A 15,301-nucleotide genomic window follows, 5' to 3' on the forward strand; every position below is an offset into this window, starting at 1 on the left:
TCACATCTCTCCGCCCACCCCTCGCTTTCAATCCCCGCCCTCGACGCCTTTCAACTCCAACTGACGCCTTTGAACTCCACCCCGACTTCGCTTTGTATGGAACGGCCCCGAGGCGCTGCACAATAAAGCCGCGCAGGTGGGAGTGGCGTTGTCGCAACAGAAGCAGAGCGGCGGCGGCGGCGGCGCGATGGAGTTCGCCGTCGACGCGAGCTTCGTCGAGATCTACGAGGAGCGGTGCCGGGATCTGTTCACCGCGTCGAAGACGGGCGGCGTCCAGGATAAGGCGGCGTTCTTGGAGGTTGAAGAGTCGTCGGACGACGGATGGCACGTGGCCGGATTGTCGTTTCGATCCGCGCCCGACGCGTCGTCGCTGCAGACGGCGTACCAAAACGCGCTCGCGAACCGAAGCACGGGTCTCTCCGAGTTCGGGCACAGCAAAGCGGACCGAAGCGCGTGCATCCTGACGCTACGTATATCGCAGTACATCCCCGCGATTCGAGGCGGCGCCACGGCGGCGGATCGCGATAAGATGACTCCGGCGCAACACCTCGTGAGCACGATCACGATCGCGGATAACCCGGGCGCGGAGCCGCTCGCGATGGACCCCGCGGTGCTGCGGTTGAGAGAGGGCGCGCGTCTGAACCGCGCGGTGACGTCCCTCGCGGGCGTGATTCGCGCGCTCGCGACGAATCGACGCGATTTCGCCGGGCACGGCGACTCAGTGTTGACCAAGGTGCTCGCGGAGCCGCTCGGGGGGAACTGCGCGACGACGATCTTGGGGACGTTACGTCTCGGGGAGTGGGAGCGGTCCGCCGCGGTGATGGATCTGATCGATCACGCGCGCAGGGCGCCGTGCTTCCCCGTCGTCGCGGACGACGCCGCGCGAGGACTCCAGCAGAGGCTGCGGTCGCGGCTGTTGCAGATCAACGACGCGAGAGAGACGTACCGGGAGCAGATACAGAGCACGGGCGCGGACGGGATCGACCCGCATAACGTCGGTCTGCAGATGGCGAAACTGCACGAGCTCGAGGAGCGTCTGATCGACGAGCGCGGGGACAAAGCGGAGCTCTTAGCGGAGAAGGAAGCCCTCTTGGAGCGTCTTCAGAGGCTGAACGGGATGGACAAGCAGTTTTTGGCGGAGAAAGAAGAGCTTCAGGCGGCGTTGATACGCTCGGAGGAAGACCGGCTCGAGATCGCGCGCGCGCTCGTGGAGGTGCAGCTCGAAGGCAACGAAGCCGCGCTCGAGGCGGAGAAGGTGCGCCACGAGCTCATCGAGCGCGTGCACGAGCTCGAAGCCAGGGCGATCGCGTCGGAGGTTCGCGTCAAGGGCGCGGAGCAAGCGCGCGGGGAAATCATGCAAAAAGCCGGGTCGCTCAACGTGGACAACGAACGTCTGAAAGAGAGCCTGGAACAGATGCGCATGGAGCTCGAGGCGGAGCTGTCTACGCTGCGAAGCGAGCACGCGGACGTCATGGGCGAGGTTGGGGGCCTGAAGGCTCGAAACGAAGATCTCGAACGCGACGCCGCGGACCTTCGCAAGCGGCTCACCACGGAAGTTCGAAGAGCCGAGGAAGCGGAGGAAGAGCGCGACGTTCTGCGCGTCAACGCGGAGAAGGACAGCACGATGCTGCATCGCAAGGTTGAAGCCGCGGAGAGAGCCGCGGAGGAGGCGATCGCGACCGCGGAGGCGACGAAGAAGAGGCTCGTCGCCGCCGCCGAGGCGGAGCGCGACGAAGCCGTCGCCGCGGTGAAATTCGGAAAGGATAAAGCCATCGCGCAGGCGGAGGAGGAGAGAGACGCGGAGATCGCCAAGGCGAAGAAGTTTAGGGACGACGCCGTGGAGGAGATTCGTCTGGAGAAGGAGGCAATGATCTCCGCGATGAAGAAGGAGCAAGCGGAGGCTATCGCGGACGCGAGGAAAGAACGCGACGAGACGACGGCGTATCTCGAGTCGGATCGCGACACGAAAGTCTCGAAAGCGCTCGCGGAGAAGGAGCGCGAGGTGTCGAAAGCGCTTCGGGAGAAAGAAGCCGCGGTCGCGGCGGCGGAGCACCGCATGCAAGAGGCGATCGACGAGGCGAACGAGCGCGTGCAAAAGGCGATGGACTCCGAGAGAGACGCGCGGTCGAAAATCGGAGACGTGAAGAAGGCGCTCGAGGCGTCCGAGTCGAACGAACGCCGCGCGCGCGGCGAGGCGGACCGCGCGCTGTCCGAGATTTCCATCCTGAAAGAACGCCTCGAGACGTCGCGCGCGCAGTACACGGAGCGCCTCAAGGAGTACATCCTTCAAGTCGGCGACTTGGAACGAGGCGCGCAGGTGCTCGGCGCGGGGGGCGGGCAGACGAGCGACCACGTGTTACGCCCGAGCCACCTCTACGAAGCCGCGCAAGCGCTCGCGGTCGACTTGCACAAGGCGTCGTCCGAGCAAGTCGCGGACTACAGAAGGCACACGGAGGAGCTCCAGGCGAAGCTCACGAAAGCTCAGCGCGATTCGAGGGCGTTGCACGCGGGATACCGAGCGCTGCGGCATCGCTTCGAGGACCTCTCCCCCGTGGACGTCGGCGAGGGCGTCGTCGAGATGCAGCACGTCCCGCACGAGGACCAGTTGTGCATGGACGGCGTCCCGCCGACGCCCGCGGAGGCGCAGGACATCGACGCGCGCGGCCTCGCGGCGAAGCTCGCGGATTTGAGGGAGGAAAACGCGCGGCTGAACCAGGCTGTGCGCCTCGCCGCGCTCGACGGCCGCGGCCCGCTCGCGCCGAGCGTGAAGAAGGCGGCGCAGGACACGGACGCGGGGAACGACATCTTGTTCTTCGACGCGGACGCGACCAAGCCGGACAAGACGAGAGGAAGAGTAGATTCCTTCAACGACCGCGGCGGAGGGAACAGCGCGGACGGTCGGCATCACGTCCCGTTGGACAACGAAAACGCGCGCCTCCGCGCGGAGAATCACAAGCTCTCGCAGATGCTCGACGGATTGAAACAAAAGCGACCGGGCACGGGCGAGGAGGAGCTACGACGCGAGAACGCGAAGCTCAAGGTGCAGCTCACGACGATGGGCAACATGGACAAATCGCGCGCGCAGCTCGCGCAGGAGATTGGCGATCTGAAGGACCAGCTCGCGCAACTGGAGGCGGCGCAAGCGCGCGGGGGGAACAACCGAACGAACTGGCAAGAGCAGAGAAACGCCATCAAGGAGTTCACGGATAAAGTTCAGGCGGACCTCGAACGCGAGAACCGCCAGCTCGCGACGAGAGCGGCGATGGCGGAGGAGCAGATCAAAGAGATCAACGCGTACATGGCGCAGAGTACTCTGGCGTATCAAAAGGAAATCATGCGGCTGCGGAGCATCATCCAGGCGACGGCGCCGGAGCGGTTGAGGACGCCGCTGGGCGGGGCGTTGAAGCCGGGGCAACACGTCGGCGGCGGCGAAGGGTTCGGCGGCGGCGGCGGCGGCGGCGGCGGCGGCGGGTTGGGACCGAAGCCGCCGAGCCAGGCGCCGAGCCAGAGCACGAGCAGACGGTCGTCGCCGATGACGGATGCCAACGGAAGAGAGCGGTCCGCGTCGAGAAGGGACAAGTTCGGTCTTTGATATGTATAACTTATATAACTTAGTCCTATCATACCTTCTCAGCCGACTCGTGACTCTGCAGACTCTGCGCGGCGCCTTTCCGTTCGCCCTCGTCGCTCGACCGAGGCGGCGCGATCAAGGGTCCGGGTTGAACGAGAACTTTCTCCCCTTGTTCCCTCTCACGATCTCCGCCAAACCCGCGGGGATGTCCTTCTCCGTCAACGCCACGCTCCCGCCATGAATTTCAAAATTCGTCAGCCGCTTGCAGTTCACGAGCGAAGCCGGCAGCATCGTCAGCTTCGTGCCGCAGAAGATGAAGTCGTACAGCGACTCGCACTGACCGAGCGTCTCCGGTAACGTCGCGATCGGACAGTCGTACATACACAGATGCGACAGACGTTTAAGCTTACCGATCTCGTCCGGAAGCTCCTCGCACTCGCCGCGCTGGAGAGTAATCACGCTCAAGTTCTCGCACTCGCACAGGCACGCCGGGAACTTTTTGAGACGCGTGTGCGGCTGAAGGTACTTCTCGAGTTTCTTCAGATTCGCGAACGACTCCGGGATGGAGTCGACCACGCTGGGTACACCGATCTCTCTCAGCGAGCGCATCTCTCCCATCCCAGCCGGGAGCGACGTGAGATCGTCGTTCCCGCTCATGTAAATGCCCGTGAGCTCGACGCACCCTCCGAGCTCGTCGGGGAGTTCGGTGAGTTTGTTACTGTCCAACTTCAGAACGCGCAGCTCGGTCAGGTTCCCGATAGCCGCGGGGAGCGTTTTGAGTTTGTTGGTCTGCACTCTGAGATCGCGAAGCTCGGCGAGGTCGCCGAGCTCGGCCGGGAGCTCCGTGAGCTTGTTGTTGTTCAGCTCGAGGATCCGCAGCGTGTCGAGTTTGAACACGACGTCCGGTATCTTCGTCAATCCGTTGGAGTCGTACTTCAAGTGCTCGAGCGACGACAGTCCGACGAACTCGTCCGGCAGCGTTTTTATCTTGTTATCCTGGATCTCAAGCTTTTTCAGCGTGTCGATCTTACCGAGCTCCGCGGGTAAGCTCGTGAGCTTGTTGTTTCCGAGAAACAACTCTCGAAGGCAATCGAGTCGCGAGATATTCGGAGAGATCGACGTGAGCTTATTCGCGGCGAGACGCAGCCGGTCCAGGTTTTCGAGGCCGAAGATGCTCTCGGGGACGACGGTGAACTTGTTCACTTCGAGGTCCAGCGTGGTGAGCGTCGCGACGGAAGTCAGCGATTTCGGGAACGTCTCCTCGCTCACCTTGCAGTTTTTTATCGTGAACGTCTTCACCTGCGGGAGGTGCCCGAACTCCTCCGGGATCGCGGAGAGAGGCGGGTTATCGTAGACGTAGAAGTCGACGATTTTCTGGCACCGCGCGATCTCGGCCGGCAGTCTCTCGATCTTGTTCCCTTGCACGTAGAAGTCGACGATCTCGGTTAAAAAGCCAATCTCCGGAGGAAGCTCGAGGGCCAGCCCCATCGCGCCGAGGTCGAACTTCGTGACCCGATCGCCGTCCCACTTCAGTCCTTTCCAGTCGTTCTTCGGGTCGCCCCTCTCCGGCCACCTCGACTCGAGCTGCGGGTTCCTCGCTCGGACGAGCCGAACGACGGCTTCGTCCGAGATGAATTGCGGCATCGGCGGCAGCGGCGGCGGGGGGATGAACACCCACGTCGCCCCGGGCTGCATGACGGGGTAGAACGTCGGTTGCGGCTGCGGCGGCGGCGGCGGATGCGGTTGATGCTGCACGACGTACATCTGCGCGGAGAAGGGAATCAAATCAGTCGGTCGAACAAATGTTGTTACGATCGTCGTCGCCTCCGCGATCGTGGTGGGATCGGAACGATGGACGACGACGCGAGTCGGACGGGAAGACGCCGCGAGGCGGGCGTCGACGGTACCTGCTGCTGTTGCGGCGGCGGCTCCGGTTCGAAGCGACGCACCCTGCGCGACGAGATCCGGGGGGAGCGCGGTGAAGTCGTCAGTCGCGGGATCGCGGGAGCGTCCGACGCGAATTGGATCGTGGTTCGGACGGCGTGGCGTTGGGAATTACGACGCGCGGGACGACGCGAGCGGGCGGGCGTCGACGACGCGACGGTTGGAATCGATGAGGCGCGCGAGCGAACGCGCACCCATGACGAACGCGCGCTACTCTCTCGAGCTCTACGGCGACGATACGACGGCACGAGGCCGCGCGGTCTCGTGTGCGTCGGAATCGATCGTTTACTGTACACTAGTGTCACGAACACTCCGGATTTCGCGTTCGCAACCTGACAGACCTACCTGACAGAATCGCCGTGATCAGTTTTCTATGATACGTCTAGTTGTATATTTCGTTCGCGGGTGATGTCTACTCCACCCCCCTCGTCTCGTCTTCTACGAAACCTTCACCGCCTCGGCGACGTCCTTCGCGATCTGCGCTTGCGCCTTTCCGAGGTGCTCTAAGATCGCGATCTGCGTCTTCTGCTGGAAGTCGTTATCGCTCAGCGTCATCTTCGCGAGCGACGTGCCGACGTCTGCGATCTCCTTCGCGAGCGCCTTCACCCTCGACTCGATCGCGTCCGCGCGCGCGGCGTGCGTCCCCACCCCCGCGACGCCGGACGTCCCGAACGCCTCGCGCATCTCCTCTCGAAACGCTTCGACGCCCTTCGCGATCGACGCCGCCGCGTCCTCGGCCAACGAAGCCGCGGCGTGGACGCTCGCCGCCGCGGATGCGTGCCGGTCCCCTCCTCCTCCGCCAGCCGCTCCGCCCGGGTAAAATCCAGCGATCGCGGCGCCTCTGCCGCCTTTGCCGCCGGCGTACATCGGGAGGCACTCGCCGGGTTCTGGCTTCCGCGTGGAGAATTTTAACCCGGGGAAAATCACGCCCTCGCCGCTGAGGTTGCTCACGGGCTGGCCCGTGAGCTTCGCGTCGAATTTTTGGTGCATCTTCCAAAGCGAGCTCCCTTGCCGGTGATGTAACACGTCGATCGCGCGAGCGACGTAATTCTCCGGGTCGAACTTGCGCATTTTCTTGCTGAACACCCCGGTGACCCTGCTCTCGATCGCGGACGCCTGGACCTCGATGCGCTCGCGCCGAGCTCGAAACAGACGCTGAATGAACTTCGCCGCGATGACGACCTCTTGAAACCTCTTGTAGCTCTTCTTCTCCCACGGACGCAGCCCCGCGCCGTCGACGCCGTACAACGTGCGGAGCTTCACGAGGAAAAACGCCGGGCGCTCGTCCATCGAGTCGTGGAACTCCGCGTCCACGCCGCGGTCCCTGAGCGCCCGGTACGCCTTCGTGTACGCCATGATCTCGTCGTTGAAGATTCGTTTCAAGGACAGAACTCTGAAGTGTTTATTCTGATCTGGGAAGTAATTCAGCGCCGTGACGAGGACGTCGCGGTCGAACGAGTACAGATCCACGAACGTCACGCTGTGCGCGCTGTACGCCACCTTGCCCTCTTTGTACAGGCACTCGTCGCAAAACACGGACCCGGTGGTCATGATCTTCGACCGCGCGATCGCGACGCCCTTTCGGACCATGAACATCCGGTCGCAAAAGTCTCCGGGGACGATGATCTTTTCCTGCGGCGGATACGTCGTCTCTCTCACCTTGAGCGTCAGCGCGATGATGAGCCCCTCGGGGCATTTCTGGAAGAACGGCACTTTCGCGATCCACGTGTTCGTCTGCAGAGTGATCTCTGCGCGCAGTGCCGGGGACATAGCGTCCAACAGCTTCGACTGCTCCAGAACGCTGTCGCGCGAGAGCTTGTACTTGAAGTACTCGCGCATGCGAATCCGCAGCCCCGTCTTGATCTTCGCCTCCTCGAAGAACGAGTTCAGCGTGTTCATGAGCTCGTAGAACTTGCCCTTCTTTTCCCCTCTCAGACGAATCGCGTTTCCGACCGCGCCGATGATGTATCCGTATATAAACGCCCCCAGCAACATCGCGACGATGACGAAGACCCTCTCCGTCGTCGTGCTCGGGACGATGTCGCCGTACCCGATCGTCGTCATCGTCATCGCCGCCCAGTAAAACGCGGCGACGTACAGGTCTCCGTACGTCACGATGCCGCTCGGGTCTTCCCCCCGCGCCAACTTGCCGGAGACGAGGTACTTCCGGAACGTCGTGTAATGCAGCCACGACGTCTCGCTGTCTTCGATGTCCGCCACCATGCCGAACGCGCAGCCCATCCAGTGCGACGACATGCACGCGAGCAGCGCGAATTTGAACATGTCCAGCGCGGTGTAGTCGATGTTGAAGTGCACCTCCATGCGCGCGAACACTCGGCCGCTTCGCAACATTCTGAGCAATTTCATGAGCCTGAGCAGACGCAGGACGCGAAACACCTTCAGACTCCCCAGCGAGCTGTTGTCCGTCAGCAGCGATATCAAGTCGTACGGCATCACGGAGACGACGTCTACGGTGAACCAACCTCTGAGGTAGTGGCGCGCGATGGTCGGCTGGTGGAAGATCAGCTGCCCGTTGACCGGATCCGGGATGGCGACGTGAAAGTTTAAGACGATGTCGGCGAGGAAGTTCAAGTCCACGACGCGGTTGATGAAGAACAGCGCGTTGATTTTGGTCGTCATGAACGCCACCTCCACGGGCGTTACCAGCGCGGTGAAGACGAGCAGGAATATCATCACGAAGTCCCACTTTCGCATGAACCACCCGCGCGGGGAGATGACGCGTTTCGAGTGCGGCAGGAACAGCTTCGCCATCCTCGCCGCGACCGCCAACTCGCTCACCATCGCGAAGTCGACGCGGTTGTGCTCCGGCTTTCGACGCTCGTCGCGCCGCGCCTTGGCGTCTCTCCCCTGATCCACGCGTTCCGCGTCGTTGAGGTCGCGGACGACGTCTTCGTTCGCGTGGTATTTCGACGCGCGCTCGCGATCCGTCAGCCTCCGCGCGTCGCCGCGACCCGCGTCTTGGATCCAGTTGTCGCTGTCGTACCCGACGCTGCTCTCGGTATCGTCGTCGCGGTCGTTCGCGCGCTCGATCTCGCTGAACCCGCCTCTGCTTCGAAGAGGCGGCTGCCGATTCTCCCCGAACCTCGGCATCTCTGTTGTAGTTGGCGACGCGGGCGATTCAGATTATTCGCGGTCTTCTCCCTGCTCTAATGCGCGCGTCGACGTCGACGTTCACGGAATCAGCACATTCGCGCGCGTCGCGCGAGGCTCCGACGGCGTCGCGTGAGCGAGCGCACGCGCGTCGCGCGTGGAGAAGATGACGCCGTGCTCCTCCGCGCGCGTGTTTGTGCGCGCCGCCCTGTCTACATCTCCGGTGTCAAATGCACCGCGTCGCAAACGGCCAAAATCCAGAGATCCTCTCCAGCGCGAGCTCGGTCGAGTCAGCACTCGTCCTCCGCGCGCGTCCGTCGCCGTCATGACGACGCCGACACCCCCCGCGCGCGTCTGTCGCGCGCGCGTCGTCGTCAATACCACGACGACGCCGTCCACGGCGTCGCGCGCGTCGCGGCCGTCGCGAATGACGCCCGCGCGCGTCGCTCCCGCGCCGTTCGGAACCCTCCACGTCGGAGGCCGCGAGAGCGTCGTCGTCGTCCCGATCCCGCGACGTCTCCGCGACGAGAAGGGCGTCGCCGCGCGGTCCTCCCCGGTCGACCTCGACCGCGGCGACTCGAGCGACGGCGCGGGCGCGGGGAACGACAACCCGGACGCCCGGTGCCCCGTGTGCAAGGGCACGGGGTGGAAGCCGTGCGGGCAGTGCGACGGCACGGGCGTGAACCAGGAGGACCTGTACGGCGGCAAGCCGGGGATGCGAAAGGGCGAGCGCTGTTGGCTCTGCGAAGGCAAGAAGCGGACGATGTGCGGCAACTGCGTGGACCTCACGGACGCGTTCTAGCGTGCTTATCAGTCAGTAGTACTAATCGCTATCGCGGCATCGCAGCGGCGTCCTCTGACATACGGCGCGCGCGCGTCCCTAACCTTACGACGTCAGGTCGTCGGCTCGAGCGCGACGACGGTGTGCCACCACCCGCACGACACCTTCACCGGTCGCCACTTCGCGTCGTCCGAATCCCCCGCGCCTCCCCGCGTCGGCTTCTTCTTCGTCGTCGCCGCCCCCGCCGGCGTCGACGTCGACGTCGGCGGCACCCTGAGCAGCTCCTCCCGCGTCGTCGCCGACGCCGACGCCGACGCCGCCTCCGCGCCCTCGCCCGCGCCCGCGCGATGGAGGTTCACCTTCAGCTTCGCCTCCCTCGCCTCCCGCTCCGCCTTCTCCCGCGCGTCCTTCTTCGCTCGGTACGCCTCCCTCCTCGCGACCGCGGCGGCGCGGACCAACCGCGCGTCCGGCACCCCCGTCTGCGCGTTCTCCTCCATGACGAGCTGGAGCAGCTTGTCCGTCTCGTCCGCCGCGGGCTCGCTGAGGGTCGACGGTCCGCACGAGCGATGATATCGGGGTGGAGTTGAAAGGCGTCGGTCGGAGTTGAAAGGCGTCGAGGTGTGTCGGGATTGAAACCGAGGGACCCTGGGCGGAGAGAATCGCCGGCGAAAGTCCTTAAGGATCGGCGTTCACCACGCGAACGCGGTCGTACGGGGACCAGTGTGAACCAGGACGCGCCTGATCTTCACCGGGTACGGAACGTCCAGGTGATCCCTCGTGCCGCACTGCCCGTGCGCGTTCCATCCCCACGCGTAGACGGCGCGACGCGACGTGCGCTCGTCCTCGACGACGACCGCGGTGTGTCGCGACCCGCACGACAGCGATATCACCGCGGGGGACGTCGACGGAGGGCGCTTGCGCTTCTTATCCGCGCGGTACCGAGGCGTGAGGAGGAGCTCGTTCCGGGGAGTAAACTCGGGTCCGTAGTCGACGTCGTCGACGTCGTCGTCGTCGTCGGCCGCCGCCGGACGGATCTCGCCGACGTCCGGGTCGAGGTCGGCGTCGGGGTCGACACCCTCCTCGTCCGACTCTTCGTCATCGTCGTCGTCGTCGTCGTCGTCGTAAAACTCCACCAGCAGCGGCGCGCCGCACGTTCGCCCGACTTCGCACGTCGTCTGCACCTCGGCGTCTCGATCGTCTTTCTCCCCGTCCAAACCTCGCCACACCCCGAGCTGCCCGTCGCGGTTGGACCCGAACGCGTAGCACGCGCCGCCGTGCTCCGCGCTCGTCGCGACGACGCTGTGCTCCTTCCCCGCCGCCGCGAGCGCGCACGGGATCCCCATGAGCGACTCCACGTGCGTCGGGAGGTACCGGTTTTCCGCGTCGTCGTGCCCGAGCTGAGGGTCGAGGGTCGAGGGTCCGCGCGAAGCGACGAACGTCGGGGTGGGGGGAGTCGAAAGGCGTCAGAAGCGGAGTTGAAAGGCCTTCGTCGCGGTGTGTCGGGATTGAAACCGAGGGACCCTGGGCGGAGAGAGACGACACGACGGGAAAAGTCCTCGAGGATCTGATCGACGCGCGCCGCGCGAACGCGGTCGCGCGGGGACCGGCGTAGTGTACGGGACGCGCCTGCCCGTAGAGCCCCCAGCCGAACGTCCACACCACGCCGTCCGCGTCGAGCGCGATCGAGTGCCGCGCGCCCGCGGCGACGCGCGCGGCCGCGCGGCCGACGGTCCCGGGCGGCGGCGGCGGCGGCGGCGTCTCCCCCGGCGCGAGGCGCGGGCGGATGACGAGAGAAATCTCCGCGGGCGCGTCGGACGACTTCGGGTGCGCGCGAACGCCCTCCTTATCCTCGATCGCGTTCGTCCCCGTCGCGCCGAGACCGAGCTGCCCGTCCGCGTTATCGCCCCACCCGAACATCCTCCCCTCGGTCGTCACCGCGAGAGTGTGCCGCTCGCCGCACGCGAGCGACGTCACCTTGCGCGGCATCGGCCACGGCGGATCCGCTGGCGCTTGGCCTTTCCCGTTCCACCCGACGCATTTCGCGACAAACTCGGGCGCGACGGCGACGACGGCGTGCGCCCACCCTGCGGCGGCGACGCGCGGCACCGCCTGCGAGCGTATCACGGCGCTGGCGCCGCTCGCGGAGGATAACGCGGAAGCGGCGTCGGCGTCGAGGTCGTCGTTCGCGAGCAGGAGCTTCGGGACGCCGTCGTCGCGCCAGATGGCGTCGACGACGATCGGTTCATCGTTCATCGGATCCTCCGCCGCCTCCGCCTTCGGATCCTTCGCTTCGTCGCGCGGCTTCTCCCAGTACTCCTCGCGCTCGTCGAACCCGGGGAAGTAGTCCTGGTTGTCCCCCCACGCGTACAGATCCCCGCGCGCGTCCGTGGCCAACACGAAGCCGTACCCGCCGCCGTGGACGTCATCGATGGCGAGCGGGCCCGTCGTCGTGGCGCTCGCGACGTCGCAATCGCCTCGCAGCCGCTGCCACGCGCACTGCGTGAGCTCGTCGCTGCGCTCGTACCAGGACTCTTCTCCATCGCCGAGGAGGCCGCAGCGCGCGGGGATGTACCCGCACTGCAGCCATCGCAGTTCGCCGCCGCCGCGGGTTCTCTCCGCCGCCATCGCGCGAAGCGCGCGCGCGCGGCGCTGTCCGAGGAATCATGCTGTGAGTGACGAAACGCCGGTCGAGTCGGTCGGCGCGGCGCGGCGCGGCGGTCGTCGAGACAGGAAGTGTCCGACCGCCGATAATAAAAACCCGTCGCGTCGACCGTCGGTTCGATAATCACCGGTCGCGCACCGCACGCGCGCGATGGCGAGCATCCCGGAGACCGCGGCCGCGAGGAAGGCGCTCAAGGTGTCGGACATCCGCGCCATCTTGGACGCCGTCGGCGTCGATTCGTCCGGGACCAAGCCGGTGCTCCTGGGGAAACTCGAGGACGTGCGTCGAATAATTATAATTAATTCTTCCTCGCCGCGCGCGCGCGATCCGATCGAACCTCCCCGAAGAACGAATCCTCGCGGGCTCGCCGTCCGCTCTGTGCGACGCCTCGATCTGACCGTCCCGGTCCCGTTTCCCCTCTCACACGCAGCACGTCGCGAAGCAAACGTCCGAAGCCGCGCCCGCGGCGGACGCGGACGCGGCCGAGCCTCAGCCTCCCGCCGCGGACGCCGAGCCCCCCGCCGCGCCGTCCCCCGAACCCGCGCCAGCAGAGGCGATTTCGGAGGCGAATCCGCCGCCGCCCACGTCCGCGCGCGCGCGCGAGCCCGCGCCCGAGCCGGCGACGTGGGAGGTGGACCGAGGGAGCCCGGTCCCGCCGAGAATGGACGTCCCGCCGCCGGTGGACGTCCCGCCGCCGGTGGAGGTCCCGCCGCCGCCCGCGCCCGCGCCCCTGATGCCACCCGCGACGGGCGACGACGACGCGACGTGGGAAGAGATGGGCGAGTGCAAGATTATCGTCGCGAACCTCCCACCCGACGCCACGGACCTCTCCCTCGCGACGATGATCGCCCCCGCGGCGCCGGACGCGACCGCGGTGAAGGTCCTCCGAGCGGCGGACGGCACGTCTCGCCGCACGGCGACGGTCGTCTTCGCGTCAGAGCGCGCGGCGAGGCGCGCCGTGATCGCCGTCGACGCCGGCGCCGCGGGCGCCGGCGTCGCGGCGGAGCATCACCGAGAGGTGGCGTGGCCGAGCGACGAGGACGACTGCGACGTCGCGAAGACGACGATATACGTCGCGAACGTCCCGACGTCGATCCCCAACGAGGCCGTCGCGCAGGTTATGGGCACGTACGGCGGCGTCGCGAGGGTGTGGAGAAACGTCGAGCCCGCCGCCGTCGGCGCCGGGGGCGACAAGCCAATCGTCGGCGTGACGATGACGTCGAGAGACGCCGCGGAGACGTGCGCGGCGGCGCTGTCGGGGGTGTACAAGTTCGAGGAGTCGCAGCCGCACACGGTGCGCGTGACGTGGTGCGATCCCTCGGGCGAGCGCGCGCTCCCGGCCGCGGGCGGCGGCGGCGGCGTCGGGGAGAAGAGGAAGCGGGAAGTGGAGGACGGGGCCCAGGACGGAGGCGACGCCCTCTCGCGGCAGGCGCTGATGTGCGGGCTCCCGCCGACGGCGACGGAGTCTGACCTCGCGACGTACTTCGCGGCCGACGGCGACGACGCGCCGTGTAAGATCGTCTTCCTGGTGCCGCTTCGCGCGGCGTTTTTGACGTACGCGACCCCGGAGGCGGCAGCGAGGGCGGTCGCGACGCACAGCGGGACGCTGCGGCCGCCGGGGACGGCGGTGCCGGTGACGTTGCGACGAGCGTCGACGGACATCACGCGGCGGCCCAAGACGCGCGCGGGGGGCGGCGGCGACGGCGACGGCGGCGGGCTGGGCGGGCCTGGGCCGGGCGGGACGTGGCCGTCCGTCCCGAAGCCCGGGCCGCAGTACGGCGAGCCGTCGCCGAAGCTGTACATCGGGTCCATACCCGCGCAGTTCGAGGAGGCGCACGTGATGGCCATCTTCAGCACCGTGGGGGCGGTGAAGGAGTTGAAAATTTTACGGCAACACGACGGCCGGCACAAGGGCAGCGGGTTCGTGACGTACCACGACGTCGACGCCACGGAGCGCGCGATCCACTTCATCGACAGCAAGTACACGCTGCTCGCGCCCAACTACCCGGCGCAGAAGCCGCTGTACATGAAGTACGCGGCCGTGGGGGGACAGGGCGGCCCGCGCTCCGTGGGCGGCGCGGGCGCCCCGCGGCAGATGCCGCCGATGATGGGAATGGGAGCGATGCCGCAGCAGATGCATCCCGCGGCGTACGGGGCGTACCCTCCCCAGCCGCAGCACAACGTGGCGGCGTACGGGCAGCAGCCAGCCTACCAGGCCCAAGCGGCGGCGTACGGGCAGCAGCCCTACGCGCAGCAGCCGGCGCATAATGTGGCGGCGTACGGGCAGCAGCCCTACGCGCAGCCGGCGCATAACGTAGCTGCGTACGGGCAGCCCCCGACGCAGCAGCCGGGCGCGGCGGGCGCGGGCGCGGCGGCGGGGGGAGGGTACGCGCAGTACCCTGGGCCCCAGCAGTGACGACTGCGACGCGACGCGAGCGTTAGGGTGGTATGATATGTACACGTCGTAAACCTAACTCACGAGTAATCTATTCACGCGCGGCTGTCGCTCGTCTCCCCCCGCCCCCGCGTTGGGGGAACGACGTCGACGACGAAACTCAGTCAGTTTTCATTTTTTTTGGTTTTTCTCTCCGTCCCTCCGTCCCGTCGTCCATCGCGTCCTCCCTCGGTCGCTCAGTACGGCGCCGCGCCGCCGCGTCCGCCGCCGCCGCGTCCGCCGCCGCGTCCACCGCGCCCGCGCCCACGTCCTCTCCCGCGCCCCATGTACGGCATCGGCATCATCATCGGCATCATCATTCCGTACGGGTTCCAGCCGCGGCCGCCGCGGCCGCCGCGGCCGCCCCTGCCGGCTTTCATCCCGGGCACGTTCGTCCTCTTCGCGCTCACCTTGATCTTGCGCCCGTGCACTTCCGTGTCGTTGAGAAGCAGCGCGTTCGCGACGGCGTCCGCCTCGAGGAACTCGACGTACGCGAACCCTTTCGGGTTCTCGTACTTATCCGTCAGGATCGTCACTCTGTTCACCGTGCCGCAGGATTGAAAGTGCATCTGCAACTCTTCCGGCGTGCACGCGTAGTCGACGCCGCCGACGTGAATGGACCGCGAGTCCGCTTCTTCGCGGTTCGCGTTCGCTTCCGCGCCGCCGGGGATGGTGTTCATCTCCTCCTCGACCTTGGCCTGCATGTCGCGCAGTTTGTTCGCCTCGTCCTCCATCTCTTGGAGCCGGGCTTTCATCGCTTGGAGTTCCTGCGAAGAGAAGGAGAGAAGAGAAGGAGGA

General features: G+C 66.3%; 8 protein-coding genes across 8 annotated transcripts; 3 read left to right on the forward strand and 5 right to left on the reverse strand.

The window, feature by feature from the left end:
* Positions 1-1,867: 1,867 nt before the first annotated feature.
* MICPUCDRAFT_69481 (uncharacterized protein) lies at positions 1,868-3,622 on the forward strand (the record flags this gene model as incomplete). Its single annotated transcript, XM_003059104.1, has 1 exon — positions 1,868-3,622. One exon carries the CDS (start codon positions 1,868-1,870, stop codon positions 3,590-3,592), a length of 1,725 nt encoding a protein of 574 aa, XP_003059150.1. The 3' UTR covers positions 3,593-3,622.
* A 210-nt stretch (positions 3,623-3,832) lies between these two features.
* Positions 3,833-5,041, reverse strand: MICPUCDRAFT_2384 (uncharacterized protein; the record flags this gene model as incomplete). Its single annotated transcript, XM_003059403.1, has 2 exons — positions 3,833-3,976; positions 4,250-5,041. Coding segments are annotated over 2 exons (936 nt in total), but the record flags the coding sequence as incomplete, so codon positions are not given.
* A 912-nt stretch (positions 5,042-5,953) lies between these two features.
* MICPUCDRAFT_40155 (voltage-gated ion channel superfamily) lies at positions 5,954-8,317 on the reverse strand (the record flags this gene model as incomplete). Its single annotated transcript, XM_003059404.1, has 1 exon — positions 5,954-8,317. The coding sequence occupies one exon, from the start codon at positions 8,315-8,317 to the stop codon at positions 5,954-5,956; it is 2,364 nt and encodes a 787-aa protein (XP_003059450.1).
* Positions 8,318-8,792: 475 nt separating this feature from the next.
* MICPUCDRAFT_58705 (uncharacterized protein) lies at positions 8,793-9,428 on the forward strand (the record flags this gene model as incomplete). Its single annotated transcript, XM_003059105.1, has 1 exon — positions 8,793-9,428. The coding sequence occupies one exon, from the start codon at positions 8,793-8,795 to the stop codon at positions 9,426-9,428; it is 636 nt and encodes a 211-aa protein (XP_003059151.1).
* A 92-nt stretch (positions 9,429-9,520) lies between these two features.
* Positions 9,521-9,904, reverse strand: MICPUCDRAFT_58706 (uncharacterized protein; the record flags this gene model as incomplete). Its single annotated transcript, XM_003059405.1, has 1 exon — positions 9,521-9,904. One exon carries the CDS (start codon positions 9,902-9,904, stop codon positions 9,521-9,523), a length of 384 nt encoding a protein of 127 aa, XP_003059451.1.
* A 192-nt stretch (positions 9,905-10,096) lies between these two features.
* MICPUCDRAFT_58707 (uncharacterized protein) lies at positions 10,097-12,032 on the reverse strand (the record flags this gene model as incomplete). The annotated part of the gene is made up of 2 exons (XM_003059406.1): positions 10,097-10,804; positions 10,845-12,032. The coding sequence occupies 2 exons, from the start codon at positions 12,030-12,032 to the stop codon at positions 10,097-10,099; spliced, it is 1,896 nt and encodes a 631-aa protein (XP_003059452.1).
* A 187-nt stretch (positions 12,033-12,219) lies between these two features.
* MICPUCDRAFT_58708 (uncharacterized protein) lies at positions 12,220-14,485 on the forward strand (the record flags this gene model as incomplete). Its single annotated transcript, XM_003059106.1, has 2 exons — positions 12,220-12,348; positions 12,500-14,485. 2 exons carry the CDS (start codon positions 12,220-12,222, stop codon positions 14,483-14,485), a joined length of 2,115 nt encoding a protein of 704 aa, XP_003059152.1.
* A 215-nt stretch (positions 14,486-14,700) lies between these two features.
* On the reverse strand, positions 14,701-15,237 carry MICPUCDRAFT_58709 (uncharacterized protein; the record flags this gene model as incomplete). Its single annotated transcript, XM_003059407.1, has 1 exon — positions 14,701-15,237. One exon carries the CDS (start codon positions 15,235-15,237, stop codon positions 14,701-14,703), a length of 537 nt encoding a protein of 178 aa, XP_003059453.1.
* Positions 15,238-15,301: the final 64 nt, after the last annotated feature.

This window comes from Micromonas pusilla (genome assembly GCF_000151265.4).
Source record: "Micromonas pusilla CCMP1545 genomic scaffold MICPUCscaffold_6, whole genome shotgun sequence".
NCBI lineage: Eukaryota > Viridiplantae > Chlorophyta > Mamiellophyceae > Mamiellales > Mamiellaceae > Micromonas > Micromonas pusilla.